This window comes from Alosa pseudoharengus, unplaced genomic scaffold (assembly GCF_046254945.1).
Source record: "Alosa pseudoharengus isolate Yale_2024_CS ecotype anadromous, Long Island Sound unplaced genomic scaffold, YU_APseudo_1.1 YU_APseudo_1.1_scf_6, whole genome shotgun sequence".
NCBI lineage: Eukaryota > Metazoa > Chordata > Actinopteri > Clupeiformes > Clupeidae > Alosa > Alosa pseudoharengus.
In genome coordinates this window covers 32,400,249-32,421,147 of record NW_027468848.1, presented here as the reverse complement: position 1 = coordinate 32,421,147, position 20,899 = coordinate 32,400,249, and the positions used below count along the sequence as shown (strand labels likewise).

Below are 20,899 nucleotides of genomic sequence, written 5' to 3'. Positions count from 1 at the left end.
TTAAAAAAAGCTCATCAATGGCTGTACTTAGTGAGGAAGCTGAAGAGGGCGGGTCTGAGCATCTCCATCCTCAACTCCTTTTACAGGTGTGTACTAGAGCAGAGCATACTAACATCATGCCATGTGGTACTGCAGCTGCACAGTGACAAAGAAGCAGGCGCTGCAGCGGGTGGTCAACTCTGCACAGAGGATCATCGGCTGCAGCTTACCACCCTAGTCAGACATTTACACCAGCAGATGCAAAGGCAGAGCTGCCTGCATCATGGGACACTCCACCCACCCTGCACATTAACTGTTTACCCCTCTTCCCTCAGGCAGGAGGCTGCACAGTATCCAAGCGAGGACCTCCAGGTTGAGAAACAGTTACTTCCTGGACACTATAAGACTGTTGAACTGCTGCCACTGCCAGGCCCTGAATGCACTCTATTGCATCTATTGAATGACTCTATTGCACTTTAAATACTACACTTCAGAAACATTTGCTGCTACGTCAATGCTGCTGTCCTAGTATTTCTACTATTTTACTGTCTGTAGTATTTTTAATATTGCTTACTTATTTATTGATTTTAATTCATTAGATGTATTTTTAACTAATTTATACTCTGATATTGAGAACTGAGTACTGTATGCTCAACATGTTACATAATGAATGACAATAAAGTATCCTTGATCCATGTTGACCTTAGAAACACCATTGTAACTATCTCTGTATTATCTGTTTTAACTCTGTATGACAGGGGCGTAGCTAGAAATTATAATTTAAGGTTGTATCAGAGATTGCGGGTGACGTCATTTCTGTTGGGTGTTTGAAGTGAGATCCCAAACAAATCGAGGTAGCTCGCCCCTCCCTTCCGTGTTTGGTACATCATGAAAAAAACGATCATGAACGAGTGCAAAACCATTAACTACAATTCCATTTGAACCACTGCTCCGAAGGTTGGTTTGGTAGGCCTACTGAAAAATCACGTGACAAATGACATCTGAAGCAGCAACTGCTTCATTCTCTGAATCACCTGAGTGGTTCACAGCGCCGCCGCGGCGCCGCCACATGCGAACCAGTCAGGTGCTGCCACTGCATCCGAATTGTAGCGTGCTCAAAGCATAAACTTTAATGCACAACATTGCGTTTGGTTAGCCTCTACAGTGGCAAGCATTAAGGGACTGTACGATATTTAGCGGGGGGGGAGGGCCGGTCGCCAGACGATCGGGTTAAAAATGTTCTGCCTGGCCCTCCCCCCTGGTCAAATTTTTTTTTCCAGGGGCCTCCCCCCGGCTCAAAAAAATTCTCCTAGGCCCTCCCCCCTACGTGAATCAAATAAAACTTGTCGAAAAAATGACGTTTACAAGGTTAAAACGGCCAGCAAATGTCATAAGCACACATACACACACAAGGAGCTACAAACCAGTGTTGCGCGGGTTTGGTCACAAGCGGCCCGCGGTCACCCAATATTTTAATCAACCCGACCGCAACTCGGACCGCGAATATTAATTAGGACAAAATTATACCCGACCCGCGATCCGACCCGCTTATTTACAAAATGTGTGCTTTTGGTTATAGCCTGCATGCAGTAGTCCATTTCTGTAAAACAAACTAATTTATTTGCGAAACTTTATGCAGTAGAACTACACGCAGGCATGCAGGACATAGGCCTAATGTTTGCGCAGGAGAGAGAATGAGAATAAGACGCACGCAACCACCAAGGATTAGAACACTAGGATAAGATTTGGCCATGGAAATACTTCTTTCGAAAATAGAAATGGGGAGGCAAGGTAGCCTAGGCAAGAGAGATACATTGCTGGTCAAAACGTTAGCGTAAGAACTGGTTTAAAATGCTGAATGAAGCACAAAGCTTTACTAAAGCACATCCACTGTTTAAAGTCACAAACACAACGAACTAAGGTAACTTTTATGCATGCGCGAACCTATACATACCGGTAGATATGGCTGTGTAGTCTGTGCCATAAGATTTATTCCTGCAGGCTGCCCGTTTCGGCTGTCATACTTTTAAATGGCTTCGCAAGAAGTAGGCCTACATAGACCATAACTTGTACTACTGTCATCTTCTTTAAGAACTTTCCCCAATATTTCCCATAGCCTATATCGCTTTTCCTGAAGGGGTGTCTTTATTATTTTAACTCGCGTCTTCAGCTTCTTTACTGTTGACTTAGCCTACTGTATTGATGCTTTACTGTATTGATGCTAGCCTTCTCGTGATATTTTAAGTAGGCCTATTTGTAGAAAATATATATTTAATTAATTTTAACTGACCCGCCCGCAAATGACCCGAATATCATTAAAATATTTGGTTTATGACCCATAACCGCGGGTGACCTGCAAGCTTACGAGGGGAGTTCTGGGAGATTCAGGTAGGGTTGCGACTTTTTGGACTCGCCCACTCTGTCAAAGAGACGTGAATCATGTTTTGGCCTACAAACAAAATATCGAAAACGGATCATTGATCAGGGGAAAAAAATATCATGTATCAGGAAAAAATAATTTTCCTCGGCCCTCCCCCCAGGCCAAACAATTTCTCCTGGGCCTTCCCCTAAGGCTTAAAAAATTATCTTAGGCCCTCCCCCCCCTGACGACCGGCCCTCCCCCCCGGTAAATATCGTACAGTCCCTAATTTGTTCGTATTGATTTATTTTCATTACTATGGAACCATAAAGGAAGAAAGACATGAGGGAAAACTTTATTCTGATCGCTCCTGATCAATCGTTATTTGTAAAAAGAATGCTATCCCATTCTTAGTATACATGTGCACTGAGTGTGTGTGTGTGTGTGTGTGTGTGTGTTCACCAGGAGAGGTTGCTAATACTGAAGCTTTGAGTAATGAACCCATTTTTGAAGTAATTGTTCTAAGTGGTTCAGTGCTTCACTAAAGCTTAATTTGCCCATCACTATATCAGTGCTCTCAAAATTACGTGTTCGTGTACGTGTTCGCGTAATGACAATCAAAAACTGCACGTTATTATTCTTGCGATACGCTATTATGGTTGGTTTGGCAGGTTAGAATGATAAGAATGGACGACAAAGTAGCCTAATGGTAAGCATGAAAGTAGGTGGGAAATATTTAGGTGTGCCAGGCCGACGATTGGGTGTTCCAAGCACACCAGTGGCTACGCTACTGCTGTATGATATTTTACATCATATATTTTGCATTTTCATGCACTGGTAATTCCTTGGAAATGCATTTCTAGTTTCTTTTCATGTTTCTCATGTTCAACAACTAACTGAGGCACAAAAACACAATGGTCAGCCGTGAGTGTGTGCTTCCTGCAGTAATGACAATATTCCAATTGCGCATGAGAAACCCCCTCAAAGTGGCCTGTTATGAGGATAAAATACAAAACAGTCGTCTATTACTGTAGTTAACTGAAAGAAATGTTGAGGCTAGACAAACACTTTTTAAATTAACTCTTTGAAACTGATGTTGCCATTGTATCACTTTCTCCTCTTTCAGAATTTAAGAATCCCAATGTCACATCAGTGAGGGTTAAGGATCTTTGGTCACATTGTAACTATTTTTATTCTGAAGTGAGCTCATTTATTCTCTGGGTGGCAGTAAAGCGCTAAATGGTGCCGAATCCGCCAGTAAACCTCAAGAAGAAGAAGAAGAAGAACCCCTACTGTACTGCAGTAGTGAAAATGGCTGAGTCGGAAGAGGAGGTGGACGTTTTGGTTCAAAGAGTTATGAAAGATATTAATAACGCGTTTAAGAGAAACCCCAACATGTAAGTTGTTTTTTGCTATTGTTGCAGTTATGTGAGAAGTTTAGAGCGAGTTGGCAGGGTTAGATGTAGCATGGTTTTGGTAGCTTAATATCAGAGGCCACTTAGCCTAAGCTACATAACCAACTTCTAATTCGAAGGTAGCTAGCTGTTGCTAAATTAGCAAATGCTACAGTAGCTATTCCGAACAAGCTTGACGTTACGTGCCCCGGCTAACAAGCTATTAGGCTAACGCTAAAGCACCACCACCCGGTAACCTGCCTTGTGTGTGGTGTAGGGGATTTGATGCAGTGTCTGAAAACATGTAACGTGATTCCATGGTTTTGCAGCAAACGAAAGGATGGGCTCGAAGATGTGCACTGGTTGTCATGCTGATGTTAACTTTGCCCAAGCTACATGTTGTTTTGACAATTTAGCTGGCTGTGCTAGCAAGCTTGCAAACGTCAACTGAAAGATTTGCAACGAGAACAAACGAACAGGGCAACTACCGACCAACCAATTCTGCAAATGTTTATTTTTTGCTTAGCTGGCAATATTGCTTACTTGTTCAGTTTAAAATGGACCAGTTAAACAGTTAAAATAAATAAATAAAGAGTTCCGAAGCGGGGTGGCTTCAATGGAAATGGTTGGCTATGGTAAAGCAGAGCTATAACTTGACGTTGAATATTGTTTTCTTGTTTGTCGTTAATGTCATATGATGTAAATCAAATACTAACCGGTCATCGTATTTAGCTCTTCCCATATGGCTCTTCTCTTTTGCACAAGTTGTACACCACATTAATAATCACGTGACTCAAAACGATCAGCGTTTAAAATAACTTTAATTTGAACGACGAATGACATCAGTAACGGGTGATGTCGTGTAAGTGTCACTGTCAACAGAATGCTGAGGAAGCAGACTGGTGCTGCAGATACTGGAAGCCAACAAATCATAGCAAAGCAAACAAGCAAACATAGCATAAGAGTTTCAAATACATCTCAACGATTTTGGACTGGAATAGAAATCAGTCATAGGTATGAAACACATTGATTTTCTTATGTTTGGATTTTGTTTTTAAGTTGGAGTGTGCGATATGAAGTTTGAGACCACAACAGTCTATGATGACCCGAGTCTTGCTTTACTTCTATTTTATGTCAATGTCCCACCCCAAAGGTCATATCCCATTTGTGTCTTATGTCTTCCTGATGCCCTGCCAAAGCACCTGTGTGTTCTCTGCTACCGCACTGTGGAAAAATACATCATGAATGAACAGCATTGAATTCTGGATTGGTCATTTCACAGTGATGAGATTGGACTCATCCCCTGCCCGGAAGCCAGATACAACAGGAGCCCGATTGTCCTGGTGGAGAACAAGCTGGGAGTGGAGAGCTGGTGTGTCAAGTTCCTCCTTCCCTACGTCCATAACAAGCTGCTTCTCTACAGACAGAGGAAACAGTGGCTTGACAGGGAAGGTAAGTTGCCCTGGAAATGTTTTGTCACTGTATTTTTCTTTGTTGATCTACAGTAGTCATTGTGTGTGTGTGTGTGTGTGTGTGTGTGTGTGTGTGTGTGTGTGTGTGTGTGTGTGAGTAGTATAAATTATGGAACTGTTTGGGGAAAGGTGAAAAACATTTAAACAATATGTTCCCTGGAGCAGAAATATATTCTTATTTTGATTGGGACAATCTTGCAGGAGATTCTTGTTGATCAGTTGATATGGCCACTGCTCTTTATGGTCATATTTGTAATTAAGGTGTTCAGAAAGAGCAACCCCACAAACAGTAGTGCATATTCTGCCGGTGTGTATGTACTTTTAGAGTGTAAAACCATTGCATAAAACATGGACCGTGCCTGGGCAGTATGTTGTATTATGTGGGTCATGGTGAAGTCAGCAGGCCTTTGTAAGAGCTGGGTGACCTGCAGAGAGTGAGTGACCCCAGCGCTGTTCTTTTGTTTATTTAGAGGAAGAAATCAAGCTGTTCAATGGACACTGAAAGGGCATTTTGCTCGATCGCTCTGTCGCTATCTCAGGCACTTTTTCCTCCTCCCACCTCCTCAATAAAGCTATGTGATTACTCAGGTATTTTAAGCACAATCTCCTACTTTTTTCTCCCTCTCTCTCTCTCTCTTTCTCTCTCTCTCTCTCTCCTCTCCTTCTCTGTCTTTCTCACTCTAGCGCTTATAGATGTCACCTGCACGTTGCTGCTGCTAAATCCAGATTTCACCACTGCTTGGAACGTCAGGTATCTGTCTTTGTTTCTCTACTGTTGTCAGTGCATGGAAGCTGGCCAAGACCCTCCATTCTCTCCTAGCTGAAAGCTTGCAGTCTCATCATATCTCTTTCTCTTTATATTTCCTAATACATGACGACAAGAACCCCTGGCCTTTACCCAGTGAAACCAGTAGTAGGTTGTAAGACTCTGCAAATGGTTTGTAACTAGCAATTGATTGTGTGTTGCATGCATTTCCACCTTTCCTCACCCCAACCCCCACATTGCCCCCACCACTCCACCCTTTAGGAAAGAGTTGTTGGAGTGTGGGGTGCTGTCTCCCGAGAAGGACCTCTATCTGGGGAAGCTCGCACTGACCAAGTTCCCCAAGAGTCCAGAGACATGGATCCACAGGTGAGTCTCGGGGGGGCTTGTTCCATCCCTCCTCCTCGCACCACAGGGGAGAAGGGTGAAGGAGACCCTCTCTAGTTAAACTCCTCACTATCTTGCACTTTGTGAAGTATTCCGAGATAGAGGAGTGGTTGAACATATAAAAAGGCTTGCACTGAATTGGTCGACTTTGCACAGCCACAGATGCAGCAGCTATAAAGCAACACAATAGAATAATTGATATCTATGCCCCTTAACATACATTTTCAACACCATATAGCGCTAAGACAGTACCCAGTTAGTCAAATGTCGACTAATAAGGCAACATGATCCTGCCCGATTAACAGCATTGCATAGTGCAATATCAAATGTTCCAAGCACACATTGGCAATGTCAAAGACTTAATTCTCAGCATAGCAGTGTGATCAGTGTAGCATCAGAATGAGTTATTTGAATGTTATTTGAAGCTAAAAGTACTGCATTGTGTCGCTTTGACATGCTTGCTCCATGTTCGACCGTATGAGCCAGGGCTGCCAGAGAGCACAGCTGAAATATTTATGTGCAGATTGGTGTTACGCAATCGGAAATGCACAGCGCGGACTGGGCCGCATCCGGATATTTCTGGGGTCGAGGCTGTTTTCTCTGATTTATGCTCCTCCCATTACCAGCTGATGAGATCGGATAGTCGTGGCGTCTCGTGGGAAGAGCTGAATATTAGGGTGGCACAGTTTTCCCGTCCTCAATTTCAGTCAAGCGTGTGATTCTCTCTCAGCATGGGCGGGAATGAGAGGGAGAGAAGGGGTGGGGAGGCAAGAGAGCTGCATGCAGAGTTTAAATAGAATTTCCAGACAGCTCTGTGATTTGACAAGCTACGATGTCTGGATGGCTCAATTGTGAAAAGCAAGCTTGGCTGGGAGGTTAGCATTGTAGCTGTGTTTTCACAAGGCTAAAACTGTGTAAATGTTGAACTCACTTGTCTTTTGATGGTCAGAATTATATTATAATCATTTATTTGACGTTTGTGTGTGTCAGACGCTGGGTCCTGCAGCGGCTCCAGAGGGAACTCTGCCCGGGGCTCGGCGAGCGGAAGGAGCAGGCAGACGGCGAGCACGGCGACGGCGGTGAGGCCACACGGCATGGCGAGCGTTTGCGCAGGCTCCTGCAGGAGGAGATGCGCGTGTGCGCAGACGCAGCAGGACGTTACCCCAGCAACTACAATGCCTGGTCCCACCGCATCTGGGTGCTACAGCACTTGGCCAAAGGCAACCTGAAGGTACTGCTCTCCTTATGACCGGGGTCAAACATACAGGCACAGGCTCTATATATTTATGTTTACTATTTCACTGTACTGTGACTGTAAACATTAAAATGATGGGTGGTTTAAAATGTTTTAATAATATTTTTCCCTAGAATATTTGTCTAAATTATACAGGGCAGTTTCTCAAAATATTCTTGAAGATGGTGGTTTTTTATATACCTGGGCAGCTTGCCCATGGAAATATTAAAAGAGGTGTGGTGTGCTTGATGAGTGAAAGTGAATTATTGTACATAGAATATATTTCTATGGTTTTATGAGACTTAGAACCTTTGAGCGATGTGCAATGTCGTGCTCCAATCCAGTAGTAGATTTGCGGGTATCAGGCTGTCTATTTTATCATGCTAACGTTAATTATTTTGTTCTCACCACACCAAGGCAAAGCTGTGAATGTACCACGCTGTAGCTCTCAAGGTCAAGCCTTTGTGCTCAAGAAAGTTTGATCTAGTCTCAAGCAAGGCTTTGAACCGGTTCATGAAACGAAAACCAGAAACGTTATGATTTTTTTATGTTTTTTTTTAAATAGTGGTAACCGGTTAATACCGGTTCTTTTTTTGTTCCTGGGAAGGTTTGTGTCTTCAATGAAATGGTGAGGGTCACCTCCTATCATTCAATGAATGCATGGAGAGTGCAGACAGACAGAGCTTGCCACTAGCAGGCAATCAAAAGGCCTAATAAGTCTCCAAATCTCAATGATTTCATTTCACCTGTTTTCTCTTTTTACTAGGCATTTACTACAAACATTGTTGGAAAAAACTAGCATTAACGTTTACAGCTTTAATTTATTTGGAAAAACGTAATAGTTCTCATTTTGGCATTAAGACAATGGGAAGGCATCCAAGAATCCAATATTACAGTAGCCACCAAAAATATATTGTATGACAGCATTTTTTGTTTGACCAGGAAATTATTCAGGCTAAAGGCTATAGGAAGACACTGGTGCAGCTTGTATAAAGCAGAAGCCTAGTGTTTTATTATGTTTGCTGTAGGTTAGAGTCTAAAAGACAATATTGTGACCATTAATAGCCAGTTTGAAAGCATACATATATTTTTGTCCAACAGCTGACATGGAACGTTATTAACCAGTTCAGGAACAATATTTTTTTGTTCTAACTGGTTCGGGAACGACAATTTTAGGGTGGGAACCAAAACGTTAAAATACTGTTTCTGTTCTGAACGAACCAATTGGCAAAATTCTGGTTCAAAGCCCTGGTCTTAAGTGCTTCTTCCTTGCTTTAGTACACTGAATAAAACGGTTAGGGGAGCGAGTAAATATGCCAAGAATGCATAGTTTCTTGGCCTGGCTGCAGGTCAAGGTAAACTGGTAGACTGATGCTTCTGACAATGTGCAAGTCAGCCTATAGCCACCAGGGGGACTCTTGGAATCCATAACACATATGAAAGAGACATGATGTTTTGCCTCAGCCCACACATGCGCACACACACACACACACACACACACGCACACGCACACGCACACGCACGCACACGCACGTGCGCGCGCGCGCGTTCACCCACCCCACCCATTTAGAGCGGGCGTGCGGTGTATGCTGTGTACCCAGGGTGCAGTGTGATGACTGCTCATCAGCATGGAGCGCTGATGCGATCACAGGGGTCGCTGCATCCCCCCCTGACCTGTGCTGTTTAGAGCGCTCAGAAAAGAGCAGCGGAGAGCGCAGAGCCAGCCCAAGGCCCCGCTACCAACGAAAGAGTTGATTCGCTTTTTTATGAATGAGGATACTGAAGTCCATTATTTTGGGTTGTGCTTCCTGTCCTGAGCTTCAAGCTGCTGGATGCAGTTGTTGAGGAGGGTTGTGTTTATGGTGCTGGTTGGTTTCTGTTGCAGACCTTTGGTAGGCTGCTATACTGATCCTGATCAAGTAGTGCTGCCTGTTTGGCTGTGATGGTTGGTTTGTAACTGCTGACTCTCAATTCTGTTGAAGAGGGAATTGAAACTGTCATTTTAACCGATTTCAAATCCTCTTTCCTTTTTTTTTTTTTTAGCTTTTTCAAACTCTGGCAGTTTTTCAAGATTCAGTTTTTATTTTATTTTTAAAAGTAACATCTGTTGAAACAGTTGTGCACCTCAGGACTTACTGTGTTTCTCTGTGCATGATTTGTGTCTGCCTTGAGTATCGTGTTGTATGTGTTTTTTTTAGTTTAGTTCATTTTTGTTTATGTTTGTGTGCTTGTCGTCTCGGCGTGTCTCACTTCTCGTCTCCACCCTTTGCAGATACTGCATGACGAGCTGTCCTCCATGAGGCTGTGGGTGTCCATGCACGTATCCGACCACAGTGGCTTCCACTACCGCCAGTTCTTGCTCAAGGCCCTTGTCCGGGAGCTCAGCCAGCAGCAGCAGCAGCAGGCCCAGTCTCCAGCCTCGTCCCCCCTGCACCCCTCCTCCCCGCCACCCCCGCAGGGCTCCCCGACCAACTCGCCCTCGCAAGCCAACGGCGAGGCCTCCACCGCGGTCAGGGGCCCCGAGGCCCACGTGGGTGCCCACACCGTGGTCTCCCAGCTCTTCCACGACGAGATGGAGCTGTGCACCGACCTGATTGAGTCTTATCCTGGTCACGAGACGCTGTGGTGTCACAGGTTAGCAAGTTCCTTTGTTTGTTTATTGTTTAGTTGCGGATCCCCATTAGTTGACGCAGAAGCGGCAGACTAGTCTTCCTGGGGTCCAATTAAAAATTAGAACATACAAATAATAAATTATCAATCACATATTGTACATTCAAATACAGTAGCCAGGGCTCCAGAGTGCGACCAATTTGGTCGCATATGCGACCTAATTTTTCAAAAGTGCGACTAAAAAAAATCGGAGGTCGCACCGGTGCAACCAGCTATTCGAGAGAGGAAAAAGTGTTCGCATTGAAACTCTACCTTTGGTTCAATAACAGACACATATTTGGCCAATTTCGTGGTTTAAACAAATCACAGATAGTGAAGGGCGGGACCTCCCCTCTGATTGGCTGTGGCCCAGTGCCTGTGTGTAAATTTGAAAATGCGTGTGCTGCAGATAGAGAGACAGAGGTCAGAGACCCGTCAGATAAACAGAGTGGATGTAGTTGCATTACAGTGTGGTCACATAGGTCGAGATAAATGTCCCCTCTCCCCACTGCCTTTCGGCGGCTGGCAGCAGCAAACCGATCAGACGAGCCCGACATGATGATCAAGTTTATCGTTGCCTACGATAGGCCTAGTAAAACTTCCCTTCACCAAGTTCAGTCCGAAATAATTATTCACCAGAAAAATAGTTTGAACGTAAACCCGATGTACAGGAATGCCACTTGCGCCAAATCTAGGAGTCATTGCAGATGAAAAGACGTCTTAAAATCGTGAACAATGCATACAAGGCCTTCCCGAACGACAGATACAGATATCGCCGAAAAGGAGTGCGTCATTGACCGCAGTTACATGCAGGGAGTAACCCGGTTTTCAACAGCAATATTTGTTTTGCGCGCGAGTTGTGTAAACTCATTCTGATGGCATCAGTCAATTTAATCCGGTATTTGGCGCAAACAGAATATCGCTGCTACATTTAAAGCCCGAATATTCCCTGCATGTATAACTGTGGTCATTGTGTACGGTGAATTGAATGGACACATTTAGATCGAGCATGGCAAGTCATTGCAATAGCCTATAATAATAGGCCTACCTTTTCGTTACTGCATTAACCATTGTGATGTTCTTATTGAAAATTTAAAAATACTAAAATTAAAAAGTAAATTGTATTGTGGGGCTGTCAAATGATTATTGCAATCATCATTGCAAAATCACATAAAAATCCCTCTTTAAATTGTGCTCATATACATTTCTATGGAAGATGCTATGGCGAGCTGGTTTAGCCAAGGCCTGAAGATCATGAAGGATAGTATGTAAGACATTGAGCCATGAGATGTGCAGTTTGAAGCCCTTAAAAGACGTGCACTGTTAATTTACTCACTGTTATTTTTATTTAATTCATCTTGAGATGTTTTAAGTTTAAATTTCAGCTCAGTGAAGCACTTAAAGCACCACCAACACTTCATTAAGTTACTTTTCTTGTAGAAGTCATAGGACAACCTATATAGGACAATAATTAAGGAAAAAAAGTGAACCTGCTGCGGTGTTAAATGCGATGTGGTTGAAAATTTGGGTGCACCTAATAAAGAAAAAAAGAAAAGACCTAAGACCTAAGAAAAAAAGTTAGGCGCACCAGTGCAACCAGTGCAAAAAGTTAGTCTGGAGCCCTGGTAGCAGAGTAGCAGTGACATCAGATTACAGATAAAAACACAAAATACAATACAGTGAGTATTGAGTCAGAGTCCAGAGTTCATAATTAATAGGATTTTTAGCCTATTGAATTCTTTCTTTCCAGTTGCAACACAAATTTGCAAAGGGAGTGAATTCCATAAAGACATGGATCTATAGAGGGCTGTTTTCTTCATTGCATTCGTTCTACAATGTGGTAATAAAATCTCGTCCTGCTATTGCAGATCTAGTACCATATGAATGAGCATCAGAGCAGAAGCCAATTTCACTGAAGAGAGCTCTAGGAACATGAGTGGAAATTACATTCTTAATAAATATCAAGGACATAATGGATAACCTACAGTATCAAGAACTTTAGGCCACTTCAGGTCAGAATGCATTCGGTCAACATTTGATCTGTAAGATCTATCAAGGGCAAGTCTCACAGCCCTGTTTTGTACAATTTGAAGTTTGTTTAAGTCAATCTTAGAGACAGAGGCCCAAATTACAGAACAATAGTCAAGCTGGCGTAATACTAATGTTTGAACAACCTGTCTCCGTAAAGTAGATGGCACATTTACGGACTGTTGCAATGCTTCTACTCATCCTGGCAGCTATCTGCCTAACATGATCAGTCCAGGACAGAGTGTTACAAATGGACAGTCCTAGAAGCTTTAACTTACTCTCCTGCTTGACGGGTTGACCAGAAATCTGCAGATCAAGCAATAGGCTCACTGGCTAGACTATGCCGTGATCCAAAGACAATGCTCAAAGTTTTTGATGGGTTTAAAACAAGTCTATTTGCTGTAACCCACTTGACCACTGCATTCAGATCTTGTGACAGAACAGACTTAAGTTTACAGCATGTAGATGCAGAATAGTACAGTGTAGAATCGTCAGCATATAAAACCATTGTGGATTCTTGAATAACAAGAGGTAGATCATTCGTAAAAATTGAAAATAAAAGAGGACCCAAACAACTTCCTTGCGGCAAACCACAGTCAATGTTAATGCTATTGGACATAGTGCCATTTAAGAAAACCTGTTGCGTTCTGAATGATAAGTAATTCTCAAACCAAGAGATTGCCATAGGTCCAAAACTATAGTGTGTAAGTTTTTCAGTCAACAACTTGTGGTCAATAAGGTTAAATGCAGCGCTGAAGTCCAACATGACATCACCAGATAATAATGAATTGTCAGTCCCCCTTAACCAATCATCAGTCATTTTTACCAAGGCTGTGCAGGTGGGATGACCCTCTCTGTAGGCATGTTGTGCATTACTTATCAAATCATTCTTAGACATATAATCATAGATTTGGTTATATACAATCCTTTCTAAAAATTTACTCAGAACGGGTAGGATTGGTATAGGTCTACAGTTAGGACCACTGAAAGTTGATTTGGGGTCTTTTGGTATATAGTGGTGGCTTTTGGTATTCCTATAAGAATATTTTTTCCTTCTTTCTAGCATTTAGGACAGGTTCCATTTGAGAGACAAGAATTAAATATGTGACAGACAGGAAGAGCTATATAATCAACAGCTACTCTGAATAATTTACCATCGATACAATCTGTACCAGCAGACTTTGTTTGTTTGTTTGTTTGTTTGTTTGTTTGTTTGTTTGTTATGGCAAACCACTCCACCAGTTGTAGTTACCCTAGAGCTCTCCCAGCATGTCCTAGATGTTTCACCCTCTGCCACAGGTGGAGAAACTGGTTTCTCTTTCTTTACTCTTTCACCACCTGACATCATCCCAGCATCATGCGACTCTCTGACTCCACGGGAATGCGCCTGTGCCTGTGCCTGTGCCTGTGCGTGTGTGTGTGTGTGCGTGTGCGTGCGTGCGTGCGTGCGTGTGTGTGATGGTGGTGTTGCTTGATGAATGGCCCTGTGCTGTGGAGCCCCCCCCCCCCCCCCCCCCCCCCCCAACACACATACGCTGCTCCCTCCCTAGGGTTTGAACACCAGCTGCTCCACTGGGAAGTGCTTACCCCGGCTCCACTCTGGGTTTGTAGGCAAACGTGTCATAACAGCAGATGTGAGCGAGCTGGGACGGTAAGCGACCACCGAGTGCAGCAAGGTGGAAGGAGCTCCGTCTGAAAGCTGAAGAGGAGAGAACGAAGAGCAAATGACTGAAATGAGTGTGTGTGTGTGTGTGTGTAGGCCGGGGCTTTGCAGCATATTGGCCCAAATATCTACATGGCCATGTTAAAGACATTATTTGCATGGCTGACCTCAATTTCATCACTTGGCCAAGCTTTAAACACATTAAGGATTGAAAGTTTAAAATGAACAGAAGTCAGGTCCATGATTAAAAGAATATGGGCATTATTCCAATCTTCTTGAACATGAACTATGAGTGTTCAGTCAGTGTGAAAGCACAACGGAGGCTTCACTGTAGATACAACGATGGATAGATTTGTTTTTGCTTGATGGATTTACAAACATGCTCATTCTCTGCCACTCTCTCTATCCCTCTCTCCCTCCCTCTCTCCCTCCCTCTCTCCTCAGGCGACACATCTTCTACCTCTGGCACCAGTGGGCACAGGAGAAGGACCTCGGCCAGGCCAACGGGGACTCTCCCAGCCTCCTCAACCACGCCCAGGAGCCTCCCGCTGCCGCATCCCATGCGCCGCCACCCTCCCACCACCCCGAGGAGGCCACAGCGACGACGACTGCCAACGGCCAGCAGCCCACGGACATGGAGGTGGACGGAGAGGTCGAGCCGGAGATCTACTCGCTTTCGGACGCCGCGGGGCAGCAGGGTGGCGGTGGCGGTAGCGGAAGCGGAAGCTGCTACACGAGGGACACCAAGCGGCTGAAGCGGGGGCCCACTCCGCCCTGTCCGGCGCCCAGCCTGTCGACAGAGGACGCCTTCATCAGCCTCGTCCTGGCCGCCTGCCGGAGCCCCGAGCAGCAGCGCTTCGCGGCCGCCTACAGGAAGTGGCTGGACTCCGTTATAGGTCAGTAGCCTTTTCGCAAAAAAAGAACGAAAAAATGAAAACAAAAAAACGACACGGAGAAGGCCTCCACAGGCCTCCACTGACTTCCTGCTGCGGCACCTCTCATCTCGTACACGTGAGGGAGGGAAGATGGAGGGGCCAGGTGGAGGAGGAAGAGAGTGAGGTCTCTGTGGTAGGTCAGAGACAGGTCATTTTCACTTCAATTAATTCACCCTCTGAAAACAAAAACAACAGCTGGACCTTTTTTTTCCTTCAAACTGAGAGTTGTTTGGAGCTGTTTCACAATGAAAACCCATTGCCCCCCTCTTTTATTTGTTTTTCTCTTACTGTTTTTTTTTCTCTTCTCATTTTAAATAATCTTAAAGGTCAGAAGTGGTGTGTGTGCCTCCCTCAGTTCTGGTGCTGTCAATCTCAGGTCTGTTTCAGCATAATACAATGTTTTCTTTTTTTCCCTTCATTCTCTTGGTCATTATCATTATTTTATTTTTGTTTTGGGTTTGCTTTATTTTTTGGGGACGGATTGAGGCATGTCTACATTTATTCTTTTGCGTCTTCCACTTGATATGAAAGAAATAACTGTAGCAGATTCCTTTCGATGCTGCCATCCATGTTAATTCCTGATTCCCTGACTCAATTGGAACAGACTTACATGCTGCATTCTGCTGCTTTGTGTTTTTGCATCTGAGTATAGACATGAACAAAACATCCTGACGTTTCGCCACAGTCAGGATCTAGTAAGCACAATCAGTTGAAATCGTGACACTTTAGATGAAAGTAGCTTAACCCACACAAAGGTATTTGAAAAAAGAAAAGCTTTTTAAAAAAAAAAAGCAGACATAACTTCATAGATTCTCCCTTTGCTTTGATAAGCGTAAAGTCAGGATCTTGTGTCTTCAGAGTGACTGCCTTCCTGGACCGTTCATCATGGTGGTTGTAGCTACAGGCCACAGAGAGGTTAGGGGATACACACCCTGACAGGCAGTCAGGAGCCCTCCCACCACACCCCCATCCCTGTCACTTCAGCTCCGTCAGCCTAAAGCTGCATTAAGGAGCAGAGTGTGGCCTAGGTGATGGGGATTGGGAGCTTGTGGTTGAGATGACCCCCCCCACCCCCCAGAGGGGAACTTGACGCACAAGTTAGCAGAGCTGATCAGTGGACTCCATCTTTAGCCTGCCATGGGTGTCTATTCTGATGGAGGAGTGTGCTAAGTGTCCGACCTTTCACCACCACCCCCCAACCCCCTTACCCCCTCACACACACACACACTTCACCAGCCAGCCTTCCCTCAGACCCACAAGCTTTCTTTCACTCACATGGCCTTTTGGCTGCAGTAGGACATTTTCGTCTTTGCCTCTGTGGTTTTTAACACCTGAAAATGATGGCCATAGAATCCTCCTCCGTTTGTTAGTAGATGCTGCTGGTTGTCTCCTGTAAAACACTATTGTACGGTAAGCTATTAGTTAGGCTATATTTATGCACAGTAAGATGAGGAAAGAGTGAAGAGTGGCAGATTTTACTCAAGCAATTTTTAAAGGTCCATTATTTTTCTGTTGAGGAGCTGATGAACTGTGGTCCTGACCATCATCAGAACTGGAATCATCTCAATGTTTGGATTCTGTTAGAGCTCTTAATAAATGTTTGACTTGAACTGGGTTGCATCATCATAGAATAATAAATTGATTTTAATCAATTCTTTAAAAGTGTACGGGGGATACAATAATACACATTGCATAATTGTATATTGTTAGTTACACCACGGTATATATTCCAAGTGTTTTTGAAACCAGGACTGCCGCACTACTGTTGTGTATAAAGCCAATCAAGTGTGACGGACACTTTTTAATTTCAAGGAAACACATAACCCATCTTGTCCTCTTTAAAACCATATCTATAGCTAACACGTCTCTGTGAGGAACAGTTTTTTTGTTTGTTGTTGTATAATATATACACACACCCATTTTGTCTTTGCATTCATTTTTGTAGGAATTGAAGTATATTATAATATATATATATTTGCACAGTTGCACAAATTACAATATACCTGCACATTATTTATGGTAACACATTCAGAACTATGTATTTTCTGTAGTGATCAAGTTACTTTAGAAGAACTGGTTCATTTTGAACATGGACTCTTTGTCATTTCCTTCCTATGGTGGCTGTTTGAATAGTGCTGACATATTGTCATATCTGAATACTCTTGCACAAGTGAGCAGCGATCTCTGTGATGTGGTCAGACATGGCGACACATCTCATTGGTACATATGACTTTTGGGTGGATCATGGGACATATGTGAGGGTCAAACTGTCCTGTACTGTAGTTCACAGGCAGGCTCAGATAGAATTTGAAGTTTGCTGTAGGGAAAAAAAGCAGTTGCTTCTGCATCCACTGGCCCCTTAGTTTCACTACTCCTACAAGAGCACCTTAAGCACTGTGTGTAGCAGAAACTACAGGCTAGTCTGCAGGAAGGTTTTTTTTGTTTTGAAGACACTGATAAGGTGTGGAAAAAAAGTTTTTGAGATTTTAAAAGTGTGTTTATAGACATTTTGAGTGTTGAATTTTAAGTAGAGCAGTCTGTAAAAGAGCGCATTTTAAATCTGAATTACTCACGTAGCGAAATTCCCAGCAGACCTTGACAACTGTTGAAAGTTTGTCACCCTCTGACCACAGTGCCCAAAGGATGGCTTTGATGTGGAGTAGAGTTGATGGACATCCCTCTCTCTGTGACATCTTCCTTGTAGATCTCGTTCAAAGAATCTTGGTGACATGAGTCTAGTCACGCATATGTTTGATGGATGTTCCCCCTGATGAAGGCTACACCTAAATGCTAATTTAACCTCAAAAGTGCTGGTGGCTTTCTTTTTGCTTTAGCTGGTTATCTGTAATCTTAGATGTCTGGTTGCAAGACTTTTCCCCTAAAGGTCACAACTGTTTCACTCTTGTCCCCATCCTCTTTTGATAGTTTGACTCAATTGTCTGTTCTTTGACATCGTCAAATACATTTCAATTCAAACCTTCAGACTTTGCTAATGTACTGTTCAGTATCATTCATCTCATCTAGCCCTCCCTTTTCATACTCTGTGTCGGATTCGGTGTGGCCGTATCCCACATTCTGAGAATCCTCAGGCCATGTCTGACACCTTTTTTATTTCCATCCCTCCTCACACGTCGAAGTCACTCCCCCTTGCTAAGAGGCACTGCCCCCCCCCCAGTGTCAAATGCATACATCAGACAAACATGACATCTATATTTTTAAATTGTGTATCGCTAAAGACGGTGAATGGGATATGTTTGGTGTTGGCGGCACAGTACACCATGCGCTGAGAACAAAAGGACAGACATGCCGGAGTGAGGCTTGCCTCAGAGACGCCTTCCCACACTGCAAATGCCAACTGTCAGCCGAGATCAAGCCGCCGTGAGGTCAGGGGCTGTTGAGGACGTGCTTGTTTTTCATCCAATCTTGTGTTCCCTCTCTGCCGAGTCACCAGAGGGGTTTTAACCAATGCTTCAGATAGCCAACCACTGTGTTAACCACCACGGTCATGTATCTAACCAAGGTCGTGTAATTGAGTCTTATACTTGTCAGTTTGATGTACCCACAGCTCCCATGTTTTGTGTCCTTTGTCTTATCCTATGAGGGCTTCCACCTAAACCAGGGTATAATTTAGTAATAACGAAGTAAATAAACAAATAAGAAGTGTAACTTGAGATTTTTTGAAGTTAATTATGTTTATATTATTACTTATACTGACTGTGTCTTAAGTGTTTTACTGTTTTGCCACCTTTATAATATTCATACATAATCCTCTGTTGGATAAATGTAATTGTATTGCATACCATAGATGAATATGTGTAAATGATACATCTATGCAGAACATTTCTGAATTAAGGTTCAATGAGCTTTCAGAACTAAAAGTAGCTTTGATTATTCTACGCTTGCTGCATCTCCATCTCTGTTGATTTAGTCAGGTAAGGTACTGTAACATACAACTGACTGGTCTGCAAAGGCTATATTAAGAACATCTATCATGATTCATTTTCATATTTATTCATATTAAGTCTTCTATTTATTTCAATAATACATTTTTAGCTCCTGTGTTCACCAGGATAGATATATTTTGTCAGCTTCTCACCATGTGAAATAAAAGCTCCTTTTAAAAAACAACTTGCATTCATGTCTTCTGTTCTCTATTGAAGCTATTTTGATTGTCTACCAGGAGTGATTAAATGACAGAGGTGTCATTTTTTGTGCATTGCATTAAAAAGCAAACAATAAATGCATGTGCGTTTTGGATCATGGATATGTAATTTAAGGTATAGTAATAAAATGTGACTTAAAGTAAAAATGGAAAGAATAGGGCAGTCAACGAACAGCCATCAGTTATTTAAGGCAGGACACCAGTGACCCATCAACATTTCACTAGGGGAGATCCGGTTGGAGCTCATGGACATAATATACAATACACAAGTTTAGTGTTGCAGTATTCATTAAGTTATTATGTCTAGGAAACTGGCAATTGTGGACATTGGATACTTGAATGTTTTGGCATTTCTGTCCTGTTTCTTTCCTTTTTTGATGAAATGTAATGTTTTCAGTGTCTGCGATAATGTAACCGTGATAGTGTAGCATCTTATGTCACGGTTGTAGGCTAGTGGTAGAGAGGGAGGGGCGGGCTGCGTTCGCAGACCGACAGCCGTCGAACAGGGCGACAGGCAAAGATGGTGGAAGCAGACGTAGCAAGAAGAGCGTCAAAAATGCTTAAAATCTTCCAGTAGAACTCAGGTGAGCGAAATCATTATGTTCCATCTTGTAATGTTTTATGCGTGCTAGCTTTGCTGTTCATGCCGGTCACAAATTAAAGCTCATATGAATGCGGAGAGGGGAGGGTGGAAACGGTGGTTGTTAGATGTCTGTGCTTTTGCCAAGTCTTTAGAAATAGGCTGCAATGGGTATTTTCCTCCGATTGGGAGTAATGTTACATCTGTTGTTTTGTGATGTTTCCAATAATTTGTAACATGCACATTTCCTGGCGAGTTCCCGTTTTGGATCGTGATTACAATCAGGAAAACAAAGGATGGTGCTGGTGCAAGAAATCATCGCGGTCAGGAATAACACGCCCCACTTTCCTCCCCATTTTTAACAGTACCATCATTCAGGTGATGGAGAATTGAGGGCCGATTCGTGCGATAGCCTACGGCTGATTCATCTTCCCTTGGATGGCTAGTACTAGCCTCAGTGTTAAAAGCAATGTTGACATTGTTGACTTGGCACTTCTGGCCATTCTTGCAGTTTCCTCTGGTGATATTAAAACTTTATCGCTGTTTCTGTGTGATGGTTTTGTGTGTGTATGTGTGCTAGAAATGGATAGGCGATCCCAATGAGTTTATTTGTAGTCTACAAATATCCCCGAACTTCTTTCATATTGCAGTAAACATTCATATCGCAGGCCAGTTGGGATAACTGTTACTTGCTGCTGTACCATGACAGGCTTGGTGTTTTTTGCCAAATTGTGCGCTACTATGCGTTAGCAGTTGAATGGCATTTATCGCGGTGAAGGCTACGTTTGTGCTGTAGGCTATCGAGAATGGCCTTCCTGCCAAATACATGCCCTGCTTGCTGTCGCCGATGTGCTTTTGAGATGCTGTGCAGGTGGCAAGGGGAAATGCTTGAGTCGCTAACGACTGGTAGGGAAATTGCGTATTCTCTTAATGAAGATGGGAACATCGTCTGTCTTCATTGCCCAACTCCGCAGTCCCAATGACTTGAGATTTCACATCCTTCCGCAGCGTTGCACCTTTGCCTCACCGTTTGATGATGCTGGCCATGCAGGTAGACAGCACGACATCAGTCAGTGGTTATTGGTCACGGTTGAGGAGATGGGAGGAGTGCGGATCTTTGCGGCTGTGAGGTAGGCTGAACACCTCCAGTTTGAGCGATCGCTTGATGATGCTATCGATGTTCAGTCATGCATTGGTTTTGAATAACCTGTCTTCGAGATTAGATTGCATGTCATGCATGTTGCAACACGCAATTATTCACCCAACCTAATACAAATGGTGTGTATGCATTTCG

The 20,899-nt window shown here is 43.4% G+C and overlaps 2 protein-coding genes across 2 annotated transcripts in view; both read left to right on the top strand.

Moving 5' to 3' along the window:
* The first annotated feature begins 3,640 nt into the window (after positions 1 to 3,640).
* On the top strand, positions 3,641 to 18,991 carry ptar1 (protein prenyltransferase alpha subunit repeat containing 1). Its single transcript, XM_076270039.1, has 7 exons — positions 3,641 to 3,735; positions 5,015 to 5,184; positions 5,889 to 5,955; positions 6,232 to 6,336; positions 7,345 to 7,585; positions 9,861 to 10,222; positions 14,373 to 18,991. The coding sequence occupies exons 1-7, from the start codon at positions 3,650 to 3,652 to the stop codon at positions 14,830 to 14,832; spliced, it is 1,491 nt and encodes a 496-aa protein (XP_076126154.1). The 5' UTR covers positions 3,641 to 3,649; the 3' UTR covers positions 14,833 to 18,991.
* Positions 18,992 to 20,645: 1,654 nt separating this feature from the next.
* The window catches only part of apba1a (amyloid beta (A4) precursor protein-binding, family A, member 1a), a 48,570-nt gene continuing 48,316 nt past the window's right edge, over positions 20,646 to 20,899 (top strand). The window contains exon 1 of the mRNA XM_076270569.1: positions 20,646 to 20,735. The gene's annotated coding sequence lies outside the window, so the exon portion shown is untranslated. The remainder of the gene's footprint in view (positions 20,736 to 20,899) is intronic.

Coding starts and splice junctions, on each gene's coding strand:
- ptar1 (XM_076270039.1), top strand. CDS start 3,650: ATGGCTGAGTCGGAAGAGGAGGTGGACGTTTTGGTTCAAAGAGTTATG. Junction 3,736..5,014: donor TTTAAGAGAAACCCCAACAT/GTAAGTTGTTTT, acceptor GTCATTTCACAG/TGATGAGATTGGACTCATCC. Junction 10,223..14,372: donor GAGACGCTGTGGTGTCACAG/GTTAGCAAGTTC, acceptor CTCTCTCCTCAG/GCGACACATCTTCTACCTCT.